General features: G+C 45.0%; 1 protein-coding gene and 1 long non-coding RNA gene across 2 annotated transcripts in view; one reads left to right on the top strand and one right to left on the bottom strand.

Moving 5' to 3' along the window:
- Positions 1-2,445, bottom strand: part of PTPRJ (protein tyrosine phosphatase receptor type J) — a 76,341-nt gene extending 73,896 nt beyond the window's left edge. The window contains exon 1 of the mRNA XM_088666495.1: positions 944-2,445. Coding sequence (XP_088522621.1) covers positions 944-1,060 — 117 coding nt within the window. The 5' untranslated portion in view covers positions 1,061-2,445. The remainder of the gene's footprint in view (positions 1-943) is intronic.
- LOC148687603 (uncharacterized) lies at positions 1,701-14,669 on the top strand. Its single transcript, XR_015949085.1, has 3 exons — positions 1,701-1,840; positions 13,348-13,428; positions 14,537-14,669. It is a non-coding gene; the product is annotated as an uncharacterized LOC148687603 (long non-coding RNA).
- The last annotated feature ends 3,168 nt before the right edge of the window (positions 14,670-17,837 follow it).

The following is a 17,837-nucleotide window of genomic DNA, read 5'->3' on the forward strand; positions in this document are numbered from 1 at the left end:
AATGCCGAGTCTAAATACAAGCACCTGAGGTGTGTCAAATGTTAGATTATCTGGATTAGTGATTTTACAGGCGAGATCAGAGAACCATTTAAAACACGCAACATGCATGTTCAAAGTCCTACTAAGTTCAATGCAGCTTCCTCCTTAGTAAGCATACATAGGATTGCTATGCTATGTAATCACTAGTCAACAGTTCCCTGTATCTGTAATTCAAATGGAAAACTGCATCGGCTAGACAGAATGTACATCAAAGGCTTTCTTTCACGATTCCCTCGCAAATATATCCACGCGCACACAGGCACATTCAGAGTCATGTGTGGACACTTCCTCCACAGCCAGTTTGTAGGAGCGCAGAGTTGGCTAAACCCAATGACTTCTAATGAGTCTAGTGATGCACAGGGGCTTGCAGGAATTCAGGGTTCAAAGCAAACACACACCAGAAGTGAGTAGGAACCAGAGAGGGTCAAGCCCTGTTGCCGTTTGTTTTAAAAAGGACCAGAGCAGTTTCTTATAGACTTCCGCCCCAATCCTGTATGTCACTCCTCAGGCGTCCCGTTATCCTCAACGGGGATGGAGGAGAGTCCCCTAAAACAAAACCAAGCACGCATAGCAGCGATGGGGAAGCTGGTGGCCCCTCCGGCTGTTGCTGGACTCCAAGTCCCATCAGCCCCGAGCGGCATAACCCACGATCGGGGATGCTGGGAGTTGGAGTCCAGTAGCTCCTCTGCCCACGATGTATAAGGCTGCCCTAGCTTAAGCCAAGGAAGGACTTGTAAGGGAAGGGGGGGGGGAGAGAGACAGGTAGGAAGACGAAAGATGGATGGGTTTACACAGGGGAAGCAGGTTCGCCGACCGAGACATGTAGATCCCTGGCATGTAGGTGGACGCGAGGGAAAGCCTGGGTTGGGTGGGGTGGAAGTCCTCCAAACCGTCCGCGCCTTACCTCGCCCAGGCACAGCAAGAGAGGCAACGCGAGCAGCGCCAGCCTCCTCATGGTCTCGGCGGCGGCGGGGGGAGAAAGGCGGCCGTTCAGGAATTCGCCCTCGCCGCGGCGGCTCATGTTCGCTCAGGCTCCCTCGGCGCAGTCATGGCAGGGAGACTCCCGCCCGCCAAAACAGAAAGGAGGAGAAAGGCGGGGGACGGAGAGAGGGAGGGAGGGAGGGAGGGAGGAGGAGCGCCGTCCAGGTTCCTCGCGCAGCCGTCTCGGCCCCGCTGCCTTGCCCCGGGCGGCGGCGTCCCGGTGCCTCGTCCTCGAAACTCTCCCTGCTCTTTCCTCCGCGGCAGTCGCGGCGGCAGCGACGGGGTGGAGCGAGATGCACAGGCAGGACAGGCGGCGGCGGCGGCCCGGGGAGTGCAGCGCGTCAGCCACCTCCCCTTTCTGGCCATTCATCGCTTCCTCCACGCTGCCAGGGGGCAGGAATCGGCCGGCGACGTTGGCAGCAGTTGAAAAGGTCGCCTTTTTTTTTTTTTTAACTGCCTGCCGCCGGGAGCCCAGTAGGAAGTTGTTCGAGCTGACATTCTCCGCCCGCCCCCGTCCGGGCTGGGTGAGGCGGGCAAGCGGCGCGTCTCTCTCTCTCTCTCTCTTCCCCCCCTTTTCTGGCGCGCGCGGCCAATTTGGGAGGGAAGGGACGCTGCTCTTCCGGGGTGGGGGATCCGCTCCTGGTTGCACCGCCGTTGGATTGGGGGAGGCTGCGAGCCTGAACGAGGAAGCGGGTCCTGTGCGGCGCTTCTCGGGCTGCACCGAGGAAAGGCGCGCTGCATCGAAGGTTCCTGTTGAACTCGATGGGGCTCACGCTTAGTTCGCGGGGCCAGAGTGCAAGCCTCTCTGGTCTACTCAGAAGTAAGTCTCAGCGATGCTGAGGGAATCTCCCTCCCAAGATAAGCGTGCCGGCCGTTGCAGCCTCAGCAATCCAACTGTAGCACAAAGCTGCACTTGATGGCACGCTTGGCTTACGTGGGAACGAGACCAAAATCAGGGACGGGGAAGCTGTGACATTCCGGATGTTACTGGGCTACAAATCCCATCACCGCTGGCTGATGGGAGCTGGAGCCCGACAATATATGGAGGGCTACATCCTCCCCACAACCTATATGTGGAATAGAGCTGCGAAACGGGGTGGGGAGAGAGAGACTAGGTTATCGGAAAGCAAGTAGGGATCGCAAAGCTCTTGCAAACTATTTTTAGCCGAGCTGATACTGGTGGTATCAGGAAATCCTTAAACGTGCTCATAAACCATGCACACAGCTTTAAATTTCACTTCTGCTTTTTCGTGAAATAAAGGGAAGCAGGACAAATTAAAAGGGAACTCTGCAGTGGTGGGACATTTAAATGTCTTGCTTTAGCCCTGTTGCAAAGAGGAATTTAAAATACAGCATAGGTTTTTCCTAGCTTTTTTTTTTAACCACCTTGGCATCTTTCATGTTTAATAAAAGTGTTCTTGGTGAAATGTGAGCAGCTTTGCAGCCTAATTAATTTGTTTAAGATGAATGGACTATTTGCATTCAGCCCATATGCTGAGCACAGAATATAGATGAAGCAAGCAGGGTATTTTTAATTTATTTTTGCTTGGTTTCCAGTTTCCACTGCCAGGCCCAAATCACCCATGCATTCTCAAGCACTTTAATAACGAGGAAAGCGTTCCCTTTTGTTAGCACACATGTCCATTGTTCACCAGCTTTGAATGTCGTGACACATACTTACAAGTAGTATAGGAGAAGACACTCCCCATCCTGTCTATCCAGGATGCTGGCCCTCATTGTTCAGCACCTAGACTCAGATGCATTCCTAGATATCCTTCTGGCCTGCCCATATCATTCTGCACTTGCATCACCTGCTGCCCCTGTCTCCAGTGAAACTGAGGGCTATGGGGCAGTCTTGACAGTTTCATCAATGCCATATTAGTTTTTACATTCAAGTATTGCTATGTACAGAAGTGATGCTATGCAAAAATGCACTTCTGAAGGAAAAATCAAACAATGCCCGCCCTACCCAGCTCATAGCAGCAAGGAAAAGGAGTGGCCATTCTCAAATGTGTATTGGGGGAGGAATGAAGGGGGAGGACTTCTATAGAAAAGGAACTGCCCATATTCTGCTAGGACAAGGTAGCACTCTGACAATACCCAAGGTCAACACAGCTGACTATAAAGCTGCGAAGGTGATTCTACTTTTGTCCTGTCCATGATGGTTAATGCCCCTACAGATGGAGTAGCATTCCCTCAATGTATGCAGAGCCATATTCTATATTGATCAGACTAACCCCATAGACAACATAGCTTAATTTCCTTTAAGCATTCCTTCTGTGACCTGTTGGTTATAGTAGTGTATTGCCCTGACATGCACTTTCCCAGCGTAAGGGAATAGTAGCTCACTTATTCTGGCCCACCCAACCCTGTGTGCTCTGATTTTCAACATCTCCAGTCCGGATGAGCTACAAGCAAGAAGAGGATTGAACACTGTGTACCTACTGGTGAATTTCTGTTCTTCACAAGTGAAGAAAGCCACTTGGGGTGCAAAATATGCTTGGTGGTTTGCGTGTGTTGTTTATTTTGTTGACATTTTCTTCCATCTACCCATAGCATTCACCCTAGCAGGTAGGTTTTCAGCAAATAAGGGGACAGTAGGCTGCTTTGGTTGGTTGCTGGGCTCTGTATCTTAGAAGAAAGTATGTGGGAGGTTAAAAGGGAGCTCCTTGCACCTCTAGAGGTATCTTAAGACATAGCCTCCATTATTCAGAAGATGGAGCCTGCCCCCCTGTAGCTACTGACCTTCGCTTGAGAAGGATATGCCTATACCTGTTCCCACTTCCCCAAAAATATGTCCTGGCACTTCAGACAGCATGAAAGAGCTGCCTTATTTGATTCTACAAGTGCTTTTAATTTGTGGTTCAGGTGGCCAGCCATTTAAAACAAGATTTACATGCTAACAGCTTCTGTAACAATTCTAGTGCCTCCTTATCTGCATTGTAAACAGACTTTACCCACACAGTTCTAAGCACACATAATCATAAATGAGTATATTTTAAACAATATAATTTGCATGGATTCATACAAGTGTTTCCTGTGGCTGCCTGATTTTCAGGAGGAGGCTTTAACCATGTTTTATCAATGTTGCATTTGTAATAAAACTATGCCAAGTTGATTGGAAGGTAGTGATTTTCTTGTTTGTTTGACTCTCTTGGACATGGGCTGTCAGTTTGTCCACTGAAATTAAGATCCAGAGTTGTGATATTGAGATCTCTAACAGGTCTCCATTTAGAGTCTGCCAATATCTTGCAGTAGTCAGCCATGCAGCAGTCATCAAATGAGTAATGATGGGACGTAGGAAGATAGGGGCGGTGCGCCCCGAGCGACGCGATCCCAGGGATCGCCGCTGCCCGCCCCTCCCCAAAACGCGTGCCACATCACTGCACACGGTGTGCCCCGCCCCCAAAAGCACGCACGTCACGGCGCATGGTGTGCCCCACCCCCAGAACGCGCGCCACATCACTGGGGGCAGCGCACCTGCTCTCCGCCCCCGGTGGCAGAGCATGAAGCTCTGCCGCTGATTTCCTGTGGGAAAGATCTTGCCAAAGAGGGTAGCTTATTTTGTAATAAGTCTTTCTTCATGAGAACCCTTTTTTCCAAAACCAAAAAGCTTTGGGTCATTGCCACCACATGTGGATAAATGAGCCATTGACAGTACAATTTCTCCAACACATAGCTGACTGGCAAAGTATATTTGCTTATTAACACCTGCATGACAAGCAGAAAATCAACAGGTGCATTCCTGTGTACACGAACTCATGTTTTCAACATGTGTCTTTTTCCAGTATTGAGCTCAGACTTGCAGCAAACTATACTTACACCAAAGGGGATTATTAACTAGACAAGAGACCAAGGCTTAGTATCAAATAATTTGCAAGTTATTATTAAAAAATAGAGATGGAGTGATTAAGGTGCAGGTTGCTACAATAAAACCAAGAGGTTTGACTGTACAGCTAGCGTTTGAGAGGACTTGCAAGTTTGGGGTTAAAACCACAAGCCAGAAAAAGAGGGATCCTAATATCAATTATAAGGGACGTGGGTGGCGCAGTGGTCTAAACCACAGAGCCTAGGGCTTGCCGATCAGAAGGTCGGCGGTTCAAATCCCTGTGATGGAGTGAGCTCCCATTGCTCAGTCCCTGCTCCTGCCAACCTAGCAGTTCGAAAGCACGTCAAGTGCAAGTAGAGAAATAAGTACTGCTCCAGCTGGAAGGTAAACAGCGTTTCCGTGTGCTGCTCTGGTTCGCCAGAAGCGGCTTAGTCATGCTGGCCACATGACCTCGAAGCTGTACACCGGCTCCTTCGGCCAGTAAAGCGAGATGAGCACCACAACCCCAGAGTCGTTTGCGAATGGACCTAACGGTCAGGGGTCCCTTTACCTTTTAATATCAATTACTTTATGTATGAATGGAAGTGAGAGCTGGACCATAAAGAAGGCTGATCGCCGAAGAATTGATGCTTTTGAATTATGGTGCTGAAGGACACTCTTGAGAGTCCCATGGACTGCAAGAAGATCAAACCTATCCATTCTGAAGGAAATCAGCCCTGAGTGCTCACTGGAAGGACAGATCCTGAAGCTGAGGCTCCAATACTTTGGCCACCTCATGAGAAGAGAAGACTCCCTGGAAAAGACCCTGATGTTGGGAAAGATTGAGGGCAAAAAGAGAAGGGAACGACAGAGGATGAGATGGTTGGACAGTGTTCTCGAAGCTACGAACATGAGTTTGACCAAACTGTGGGAGGCAGTGGAAGACAGGAGTGTCTGGCGTGCTATGGTCCATGGGGTCACGAAGAGTCGGACACGACTAAACGACTAAACAACAACAACAATCAATTATGAGGCGTTAGGATGGTACACATCAAGTGGACGTGTGTGGAACTAAGTTATGTTAGAGAGGGAAGGTGGAATGGAAATAGTGCTGGGGCAGAGTGACTGATTTGTTTGAGGAATGATAGAGATGGGAAGACAGAAGCAGAGAAGAGAGAGAGAAATTAGGAAGGCAGATATTACCATAGCTGCCAAGTTTTCCCTTTTCTCGCGAGGAAGCCTATTCAGCATAAGGGAAAATCCCTTTAAAAAAGGGATAACTTGGCAGCTATGGATATTACCTCACCTGGGGCGAAGGAGGAATGAAGTGGCTTCTTTGTGGCAGAGATGTTTCTGAATCGTCTTAGGCTGCTTGCCTGCTGCTGGTGGAGAGCAGAAGCTAAAGAAGTTCCAGTCAGTTGCAGAGCAAATGCTTTGCAGGTATGGTTGGGAGAGAACCCTGCGTGAAATCCTTTCCAAACTATGTCGCAACACATTAGCGTGTTGGCTGCAATGTATAGGTGTGTCGCACAAATGCTCCCCACACTCCTCTTGGGGCTGGAAAGGGGTTAGTTTAACCTCCAGTTTGCTAGTAAAACTGAATTGCTGTGTTGCAAAATCATGCATGTCCAAAAAGTGTGTCACCAACATGAAAAGTTTGGAAAGTTCTGCTGGAGACAGTACTGAGCTAGACTGTTTGTTCCTATGAGGATTGGGGCCCTGCAATCTATTGACTGCTTATGGGCATGTATTAATTTAGCACAATCTACTTCAAAGGGTTGTTTCAAAGATGGAAATGGGGGAGGGGTGGCTAAGTCTTGGGCTCCTAGGAGAAAAAGCAAGATACAAACGTAATTTAATATTTTTGGACCATATAGAGAAAAACATGCAGAGAGCCAAGAAAACACACACACACCCCACCCAGTGGCTTTAACAGTGACATTCCACAGCCTTGATATTTTACAGCCCCCCCCCAAAAAAAACAAGTTTGCTAAGCCTGACAAAAGAAATCCCCTGAGCATACACTGTTTCTTACACTCATAAAACAGCAAAGAGAAGAAGCAAAAGGAAAATTTGGTAAAGTACCACCCACCTGTCCTTAGAACTCTCTGTTCGTCTAGTGACTCAATAATGCTGCAAAGGAAACAAAATTCAAATGGAGGCAGCAAGGGGGACATCACCAATTGCGGGCTGAAAAGTTGCTTTTTACTGAGGTATAATTCTTTTCAGGGTTGCCCGCTGACCAACGAGAACAAGCCTCTTCCGCTCTTGTGCCTTTAACTGACATTCAATATGCAAAAAACAGTAGATGACGTTTTATGTGACTTGGAGATAAACTGTTAATACCCCTTACTCTGTGCAGATCAAGCTCCTGTTTAATGCGTAGTTACAAGACCCAGCTGAAGAGTTGGCAAACCTAGGGAATGAGTCCGAATTAACTGAAATAATGTAAAATGCAGAATCATTAGATTAGCAGAAATACTTTTTACATTTGGGAAGGAGAGATGGCCATCATATCAAGGAAAAATCTGGGGAGTAGCATGTAATGGGGTGGGGCGGGTGGGTGAAGGACTATTGAAAAGTATTCCAGTGGCAAGATTCTCTTAAGACAGGAAAAAGGAACTTGTGGCACTCCAAATGTTCCATCATCCCTGACCATTGGTCATGCTGGCCAGGTTTGATGAGAATTAGATTCCAAGAGTTTCCAACGGGCACCACAGTATGAAATTATGTTACCCAAAAATCTGAGGAGAGGTACACAAAAATAAAAAAGCACCAAACTATTTATGCACCCTTTGCTTTGGGTGAAACCCACTCGTTCTAAACCACAAGACTTTTTGGAGAAGCTCAATATTGGGAAAAAGAGAAATTTCCCTACCTTGCGCAAGTGCTGCTTCTTGGTTCTGATCTTTGCATATTTTGTATGAGGGGAAAGAAATTCAGGAAGTTAAACAAATGCATTGTCACAGGCGTCAGCACTATTTGTAAACACCCATGATGGGGTGCAAGGGGGGGCTGTTGAGGGAGGGGGCAATTCATCTAAACTCTGAAAGGAGGCAGCTTCTGGTTTGGGGACAATCCCTGTACTCCCAGAAGACCCCATCTCACAAAGTTCAGGAAGCGACTCTCTCCCCCCCCCCCGCAACTCTCCAGCAAGGCTTTGTAAGAGTGCAAAGAGTTTCAAGAAGAGGGAAGAGAAAATTCTTCCTTCCATTGAAAGTAAAAGCAGCTGTGTTGGCCCACAAAAAAACCAAATCAATACTAGGTATCTTTGTTAGGTCACCGAAAATGTCACAAAATCATTTTCAATTGTTTGAGTTCCCGAGAACTCCTTATCAGACTTGGTGGTACAGTGGAACCTCGGTTTATGAACACCTCGGTTTATGAATATTCGGTTTACGAACGCCGCGGACCCATCTGGAACGGATTAATTCACTTTCCATTACTTTCAATGGGAAAGTTCGCTTCAGTTTATGAACGCTTCAGTTTATGAACAGACTTCCGGAACCAATTGTGTTCATAAACTGAGGTACCACTGTAAATGAAAGGAGGGTTTTCCTTTTGCCAGACTGAAGTCAAGGCATTGAGTTTATTGAGCACTGTGCATTATTTTGTTAGTGTGTTGCTTGAAGAGTAGTATCCTAGCCTCAAAGGTTATAAATAAATGGAACATAGATGTTTATATCAGTATCCAGAGCATCAAAAACTGTAAATAAGAGTGCATCAAACACAATTTCCTTTGAAACCCCATATTTCCTTTCTTGGAGAATGTTATCCTGTGCATTCATCCTCCAACAATATAATTAAAAGAACAAGTCAGGGCTCCTATAAATTTTGGTTTTATGATGGTCCATCAGTTCTTATTGGTAAGAAAATTTCTTAGTCCTCCAGAAATGCTCTCTGTTAGCTATATTTGTTTTCTATATTCATTCATTTTAGAGCATTGATACTCTTGCTCTTCAGCCCCAAAGGCTCCCAGAGTGGGCAAACATGACACACAAGAGAAAAGGGACAAGGAGGAAAGAGGAAAAATGCAAACTCAGGCACCAGTTCTTAAATAGTAGTTTTTATAATGCCCAGCTGGCAATGAAACAGTTCAGAAGTAGGAAGTGCACGGTACGGCTTGTCTTATGGCGAAGTTGATGGATTTCTATTTGTATGACAGGCTAGAAGGGGATGGAGGGAACTGATTGATAACATATAAAAGAGTCTTCAGATTATGACTGGTTTCACTACTATAGAGGCTATGAGAAGCAGAGCCAATGAATTCTTATTTCGACTCCATCTGCCTCCATTTTTAGTGGTACAAGGACAGACAACAAGCAGCCAAAAGAGGAGGAAGCTGAGAGCAATGCCAGCCCCCAAACTGGTTGTCAGTAAGAAGGCAGGCTGGTGGAGGGTGACTGAGGGTGGGCTGAAGTCAGTGGGGCAGTGCCCCATGTACCCTAACACTCCAGCCTCTGCTGATCCACCCTCATGGTGAATCCATGGCTGAACACCAGTCCATTTTGTAAGAGCAACAGAGGATCCCCATGAAGACCAAGATGCTTATTGTTGGGTAGCCCTTGATGGACTAGAGCATAGGTAGGCAAACAAAGGCCCAGGGGCCGGATCCGGCCCAATCACCTTCTAAATCCGGCCCGCGGACGGGTCCGGGGATCAGTGTGTTTTTACATGAGTAGAATGTGTCCTTTTATTTAAAGTGCATCTCTGGGTTATTTGTGGGGCCTGCCTGGTGTTTTTACATGCGTAGAATGTGTGCTTTTATTTAAAATGCATCTCTGGGTTATTTGTGGGGCATAGGAATTCGTTCATATATTTTTCTTCTTCAAAATTTAGTCCAGCCCCCCACAAGGTCTGAGAGACAGTGGACCGGCCCCCTGCTGAAAACATTTGCTGACCCCTGGACTAGAGTCCAGTTCACGAGCTGCACGAAGGATTGTCCTGCTGCTGCATCTGATAGAATGGACTCTAGTCCATGGATGCTGGTGTGTTAGCCTTCCAAGGTACCACAAGGCTTTTCCTTTTGCAGCAACAGTCTAACCCAGGCAGCTAATCCTCTGGAAATTAGATCAATTTTGTAGTTAACGGCACAATCCACTTGACTCACGGTAGTTCCGAGAGGGGAGCCACTCATCAGTTCCACCTCTGAAGCCACAAACAACAACCTTGTTTCGTTTGCTCCGCGCGTTCATCAACATTTCACATTGGCTGCTTGCTATCATAACCACAAAACTCTTCTGGAAGGTTAAATTGACCACCATTTCCTTTTCTTCTGGTAAACACAAGGCATGTGTGTGGCAACCTATGTATTAACCCTAGATAGATAGATTTATTGCAGCTTTAAGCTCATATAAGTATTAACCCTATTGATTTCCATGGGCCAGGCATTCTTAACAGAAATTGTATTGTGACCACCACTGATTGCAATATATAGGGCAGTGAAAGATTTTGAAATCTACATGTAGTTTAGCCTGGTCTATAGTTAGAAGTTGAGAAACTCGAAAGCCACAGAAAGTGGTAGGTGACAGTTAACACAGGGTGTTCCAAGTTATTATTCAGCCAACACACCATTGCTGACAGTGCAATCCTGGCCATGTCTACTCAGAAGTAAGTCCTATTGAATTCAATGAGGCTTAAATTAGGATTACCCTAAATTCCCCTAAATCAGGTAAATTATGGTTACCATATGTCCTCTTTTTCCAGGATTAAAATTTCTGTCTTGGCAGTTTTTAAAAATTTGGCAAAATGTCTAGGTTTTTTGTTGTTTGTTTGTTTTTGTTCACACTAACCCAAGAAATTTTTTTCTAGTGCTTTAGACTCAGATCTAAAGCACCTGGCTAAGCTGGTCTGCAGCAGAGAATGACAACAGAGAAGCAACTAGCTCCATACTGTCTAAATCCCTGCTCTTGTGGCTGAACTCAAAGGCCACTGGCTCAGCTACAAGATCTTGGAGAAGGAGTCTGGGAGGGCAAGAGTTAACATCCTCCTGCCCTTTAGAGAGACCATATGTACATGTTAAACAGTGTAATAAATGGTTCTGTGCACACTTAGGTTCACAAAGATGTGAGCATGAGCCCAAATACTTTCATGTGGCAAGTGAGGGAGCAATATGCATTATTATTATTTTGTTGGTGAAAGTTAAGAACATTGCTACTAGCAATATTTCACAGCTTCTATGGCCTAGGGGTATTTAAAATGAGAGTCATTGCAGCGATCCGTAGTTAAAAGTAAAAGTCGGCAAATGTATCCTCTTTTTTTGCTCTTCAAAATATGGTTGTTAGGCGGGAGCATTCAACTAAGTTTTATTCAGAATAGATCCATTGAAATGAATGAACTTAATTAGTTTCACTAGATCTGCTCTGAGTAAAACTTAGTTGAATACTAGTCACTACAGTAATTTCTCGAAGCTACGAACATGAGTTTGACCAAACTGGCAGTGGAAGACAGGAGTGCCTGGCGTGCTATGGTCCATGGGGTCACGAAGAGTCGGACACGACTAAACGACTAAACAACAACAACAACAACAGTAATTTTAGAACTAACAAAAATGTGCTGGAATTGTACAGCTGTAAATGCATGTTAATTCTGACACCAATACCAGCAGGGTGCCTAGGGCTATTTGGTAACAGTAGCAAATTTTTACTTAATTTTTCAAAAGTAAAAAATGTTAAAGGAAAGCAGAGCAATTTATACAAGTGATTTTGGCAGATGAAATTAACTTAATAATACTTTGATACTTTTCCATTCCAGCTGGAAAAATGAGAAACCGAGAAAACCAACGTTGACAGGTCCTGCCATCCCATTCCCTACCCATCATGCACTTGATGTGCATGTAGAATGAAAGCACTTCCAATGTTCTCCACACACACAGCTATTTTCTCTTCTCTCCTCCGCCACCCTAGACACTTTTATGTCTCTCTCGCTCCTTCCTGAAAGTTGTTGAGGACTTCTACTGCACGGAAGACTCTGAAAGAACTTTTTTATTATTATTAACAAGAGAAGAGGCTAGTAGGTCAAAGCAGCACATAAACAAGAGGTTTTTTCTTTTAAAATCAGCATACCCAAACAAAGAGCCCCATTGAGTGTCTAAATTATAATATGGGAGACTCAGTGTTCTATATTTTGTCTACAAAAGCAGCTGTAACTTTCCAGTCTAAAAAAAAAAAAGTGGGGGGGGAGGGGAGGGGAGGAAGCCTGGCTCCCTTTATATACAGTTCTGCAGAATTCAGAGGCATTTTGTGATTAAAATAGAAAGTAATGCTATTCATGCAATGCTATGAATTTTATTGATCATTTAATGGATTATCGTTACAGAATATTTAGGGAAAGAGCTCTGGTGAATATGCAATAGATTACAGGGGCGTAGAAGTGTCCCTCTTATGCAGGCACCCCCAAACTCGGCCCTCCAGCAGTGTTGGGACTACAACTCCCATCATCCTAGCTAACAGGACCAGTGGCCAGGGATGATGAGAATTGTAGTCCAACAACAGCTGGAGGGCCGAGTTTGGGGATGCCTGCGTCTTGTAAGACTAGTGGCAAAAACAACATCCCAGTGTTATAAGCATTCTGCAGCATATTAAAACAGTGCATGTTGAGCTAATAACTTGAAATGCCTTCACTGTTGGAGTTTCCCCATGGTTTGGATGCTCAGTCTTGTTTTCTTATCCAGTGATTAAAAAACCTGCCTGTTTCAGATCAGAGTCAATGCAATGTCATGTTGACGCAAGCTCCACAAATCCTAGAAACTGGAGAACCTGCAACCAGCAACAAACTGGCATGCGTCAACTTGCAAGAGGATCTTTCTAGTAATACAGGAAGACTTAAGGTAATACAGGTCCGGGACAACATGGGGCATCTTTGATCGTAGAGTTGGAAGAGACCACAATCCAGTCCAACCCCCTGCCAAGCAGGAAACACCATCAAAGCATTCTTGACATATGGCTGTCAAGCCTCCGCTTAAAGACCTCCAAAGAAGGAGACTCCACCACACTTCTTGGCAGCAAATCCCATTCTTACTGTCAGGAAGTTCTTCCTAATGTTTAGGTGGAATCTTCTTTCTTGTAGTTTGAATCCATTGTTCTGTGTCCACTTCTCTGGAGCAGCAGAAAACAACCTTTCTCCCTCCTCTATATGACACTCTTTAATATATTTGAAGATGGCTATCATATCACCCTTTAACCTTCTCTTCTCCAGGCTAAACATACCCAGCTCCCTAAGCCGTTCCTCATAAGGCATAGTTTCCAGGCCTTTGACCATTTTGGTTGCCCTCTTCTGAACACGTTGCAGCTTGTCAGTATCCTTCTTGAACTGTGGTGCCCAGAACTGGACACAGTACTCCAGGTGAGGTCTGACAAGGTCTGATGATCCTGGGTGCTCCATCCTCTCCATGTGGATTTTGGAAGACCAAGGAAAAATGTGGGTAAATAGAGGGTACGGTAAGTTGCAAGTAAGTACAATTTGTGGCACTGCATAACGTCATGGGGCATGTATTTTAAGGCATTTGCCTTGGCTTTCAGCTTCCCGGCATTGTTAAGGATTGCCATGAAGTCTGAGGAACCACATCTACTGTCCTTGATTCTCCAGAAGCACTATTTAAGGTGAGGATGCTGTAGGTGGGTGACTATTCAATAAAGCATTGTTTTCAAAAGGGAGCTCATCTGTATTGAGCAGGGACAATGCATGAGTATTACAGAATGGCAGAAGAAGTAGGAGATCATTGCCCAGGGCTCGGCCTTTCCGCTGTCAACCTTAGCTCTGTTTCCCTCTCCCACCTCCTTCCTCTGTGGTTAAGCTGTGCTCACAAAGAACAGCAAACAAGACACTGCAGTCCGTTGCTGGGCAGTAGAGCTGCACCTCTCCCTCCCTTTTGCCAATTAGCCTTGAGTACATCAAATTTCTGGGTTTCTTGCTGGATTCTCCCTGGTGCGAAAGGCACTTGGCACTCAGTCCATTCTGGCCAGTCCAAGTGGGAATCTAAATCGCCCTGCCCATTCGCCCCTTCCAGTGTTGCTGTCATGGCAGGAGTCACCAGAAGGACTGCAGTAGTAGCCAGGCTAATGTTAAACCGCTGAAGAAAATGCACAGTGTTGCTTTTTTTTTAAATAACATTGTTGTGTTGTGTCCCTGTAAAGGGCTAATGGTGTGATCTGGGAAGCAAGCCATGCCAGCTTGACTATGTGGGTTGCTGTTTAACATTTTGTTGTTATTTTTACCTTGTTCCACAGCACCCTTCATTCCTTTACCATTTGTTCCTCACTAAGCCCAAAATATTTAATGCTTAAAAAAAAATTCACAGACACAACAAAGGGGAAATCAAACGTCAGCAGGTATTGCAGAATGTATACAACATTTCAAGTTCCTTTTTAATCACCAATATACATTTTTGTACACTATTGGGGGTTGTTAGAACAGCACTACAAAATTTAGAGAAGTTCTGAAGGCTAGCTGCGTCTTGGTTCACCTCATTTCAGAAAGTGCAAAACGGGTAGATTTGCACTGAAATGTGAGCAGAATGGAATTTATCTCCCATCCATACCTGCAGTTAAGCATCAAACCTGTTTTAATAATCTCCATTTATGCCATTAACTGGTGGCTTCTCTCAATGAACCAATGAATGCTTCCAGCCTCACGCAAGCTATTTTTTAATCCTTTGTCTACTCTATGCAAGCCAAAAGTAAGTCTCAGTGTATCTGTTTTTTGGTTCAGGGCTTGCTTCGCTGACCATTCCTCGCGTGCAACACTCATAAAAGGATATCAAACACACAGAGGGATGGATCCAAAATGCAAAATGACCTGTGGAGATTAGAGCAGGGAAGGCTGCAGGAAACGGAGAGATTTGGCTTTAATGAATGTTAAGCCCTACGCCCACTGAAAGGAAATGAGCAGGACTGACTTGTATAAAAGCAGAGCAAGCGTAGCTAGGCAGCCTCCCCAATCCCATTAAAACAGGCCTTTACATTTCAGCCATCCTGGGGGTCAGACCCTCATCACTTCACATACTTTGTGCAGAGAGCAATGGAAAGTCAGTCCCTTCCTAGAAGAAGATAGTTCCTTTTTAAATAATGCAGCATATCAGTGGGCTCATGCAGTTAGCAAGATGTGAATAGCATCAGAGGGTATGTTTGGACTGGAGAAATACTTCATACTATTTCCTGTCTAGCACGTTAAAAAATGTCATGATCAGGGCTAACAAACCCAAACATTTCGAGGGCTTTTTCAACCCACGTGTCTGTGCATCTTTTCTGCATGAATGGAATGTGTGCAGGGCAGTTCAGTGCAGTAATCACTTTTACAATTTCATGTGGTTATTATTATTGCAGATGTAATAATAATGAATAGGAGGTATTCAATAAACATCTTGTATTTAGATCTTGTGATTTATACAGTGGTACCTCAGGTTGCAAACACCTTGGGTTACAAACACTTCAGGTTACAAACTCCGCTAACCCAGAAGTAGTACCTCGGGTTAAGAACTTTACCTCAGGATGAGAACAGAAATCGCACGCTGGCAGTGGGAGGCCCCATTAGCTAAAGTGGTACCTCAGGTTAAGAACGGTTTCAGGTTAAGAATGGACTTCCGGAACGAATTAAGTTCATAACCAGAGGTACCACTGTATGGAAATGGTTCAGTTTGGTTTTATATTCTAAAAAAAATATTTTATTTATTGTTTATGACTACGTTTGTTATGCTGTAGTTATGTATTTTTGTGTTGTAAGCCACCTTGAGCATGGTTTGAACTGTGGAAGGGCAGCACACAAATAAAATTATGTCTGTATATAAATAATCACATGACTGGAACAACTTCCACGTGCGCAATGGAACTTTCCCTCCCTTTCCTTCCCCACATGTGCCTTGTGTTGTCCCCACATCTGCTCCAGAGGGTTGGGGGGAACTCCTAGAACAGATTTAGGGGTGCTGCAGAGAACGAGAAGGGGAGAATGTTCTGTTGTGCAAGGAGAAATCCTTGTGCTGATTGAATAGTTTGCCTTAGTGCTTAGTTAGATTCTAGCCAATGGTCTTTTTAATGTTTTGCTTTGTTGTTGTTGTTAGAACAGTTTGCAGGGAGTTTAGAAGACAGCAGCTCTTTAATGAGCATTCACTCTGATTTGTTCACAGAGAAGCTAGATGACGTTGTGTCAAAGCAAGTGTTATCCCACACTTCCCACTGCATTTTCTCATCACAAAAAGTCCTATCTTTTGGAGAACCATGTTTGTTGTGCAAGACGTCCCAATCAGCTACAATTGTGTGGTCTGAATTTGAAATTATTAAATGCTTACATTGAAGCCCAAAATCACAATGCAATACATTCACATTGATTAGGGGAAGGTCAGTACCTCTTCAGTGGGTAGTACTGTACCTTCCTCCTTCCAACTCTTCTTCTTAATCATAGAATTGTAGAGGTGGAAGGGGCCTTGAGGATCATCTAGTCCAACCCCCTGCAATGCAGGAATATGCAGCTGTCCCATACGGGGGTCGAACCTGCAACCCTGGCATTATCAGCACCAGGCTCTTACCAACTGAGCTATCCAGGCTGATGCCACCTGCAGGTTGCCAACACAAGAGTGTTCTACTCTAGGAAAAAGTGCCCTTCATTCCATTTGTTCCTCCTGGCTTCTTCCATGATCACCCACATACCTCAGGAAAACATACAGCCAGATTAACAGAAGGATGCAAGCTTGCTGTTTTGAGAGCTTGGACCAAAAATGTGGTGGCTATATATATATCCAGTCACATTAAGATGATAGCTTAGTCATACCACCATTTAGATAGGCAGCAGCCACTGAAAAAGCCTGCACATCCTGAGATGCCTGTGCTGTATGCAGGATGTGGCACATCACCAGAGTCATTGTATTATTGGAATACTTCCAGTGGAGGCCCAAAACCTGAATGTGGCACATGGTAAAGGAAGCAAAATTGGCTTGCTTACAGGTCAGGGACTGAGAAGCCAAGGCATTTCTATAGCTACCATGACCCATCCGCTTCGGGATCATGACTTTTGCACTGGGCATTTAGAGTGATATGCTCGACAAATCTTATGTGGAGGTTGTGTCTGGTCTTTATTGAGCCCCCCCCCCCCCCAATTTGCTTGCAGGGAAGTTATATGTCAGTGAGCATTCTGCTTCCATTTATCCCGATTTGCTTGCATAGTGGCTATATTAATTCACCTGCACTTTCAGCAGGTTTCCCTGTTACTTTCCTATCTGCAACACGTCCATTTTAAAAAGCAAACAAACAAAGGGGATTTGTTGCACCAGGTTACTTTAATCCACCTTAATTGTGCAAATCCAATTTTTTGCTATTTGCTCAAATCATTCTTGCAAAATACTGACAGTCTGTAGGCAGCCCTGGCTGACTTGCTTAAATACAGACACGAGTTGAAATCCCATCCAGATATTTTGCAGGGCATGTGAGGATGAGGGACAGGCAGTGTGTGAGCAAGTTGCACTGCCTGTCAATCTTGGGATGAGGGGATGGACAAACAAGTAGCAGGCAGTTAATGTCAGGAAATAATAACACCAATACTGCACTAATTATTCTTTTCCTCTGGGCTCCTTGTAAACTTCAGGAGCGTGGGGTGGGGGTGGGGTAGGGGAAGCCAGTAATTTATGTTAGAAATAAGAGGATGCATCTGTTTCCGGAATGAGGTTGATCAACTCAAGTCTGTTGTCACAGGTTTTCTGTTCTGAAACATTACTTTCTTCAATTAGGAGTTTCTGTGTGTGTGTGTGTGTGTGTGTGTGTGTGTGTGTGTGTGTGTGTAACAACTGAGCTGTATATGCAAGTAAGGACATTATTACATCATTTGATTGACAAGGAAGGAAGATTTCTGAATATGCAAACTCCCCTTGGTACAATTTTTAGAGTGAAAGTAGCTGATCGGGTATGGAGATTGGGGACTGAGTGCCCCTAATTTAAACATATTTCAAAAGGTTAAAAAGCTTTTGTGGCTTGTGCTTGATTCTATAAAGTCTACCTACTATTACCAAGAGGCAGGAAAAGAGAAA

This window comes from Zootoca vivipara, chromosome 1 (assembly GCF_965207765.1).
Source record: "Zootoca vivipara chromosome 1, rZooViv2.hap1.1, whole genome shotgun sequence".
NCBI classification, from domain to species: Eukaryota; Metazoa; Chordata; class Lepidosauria; order Squamata; family Lacertidae; genus Zootoca; species Zootoca vivipara.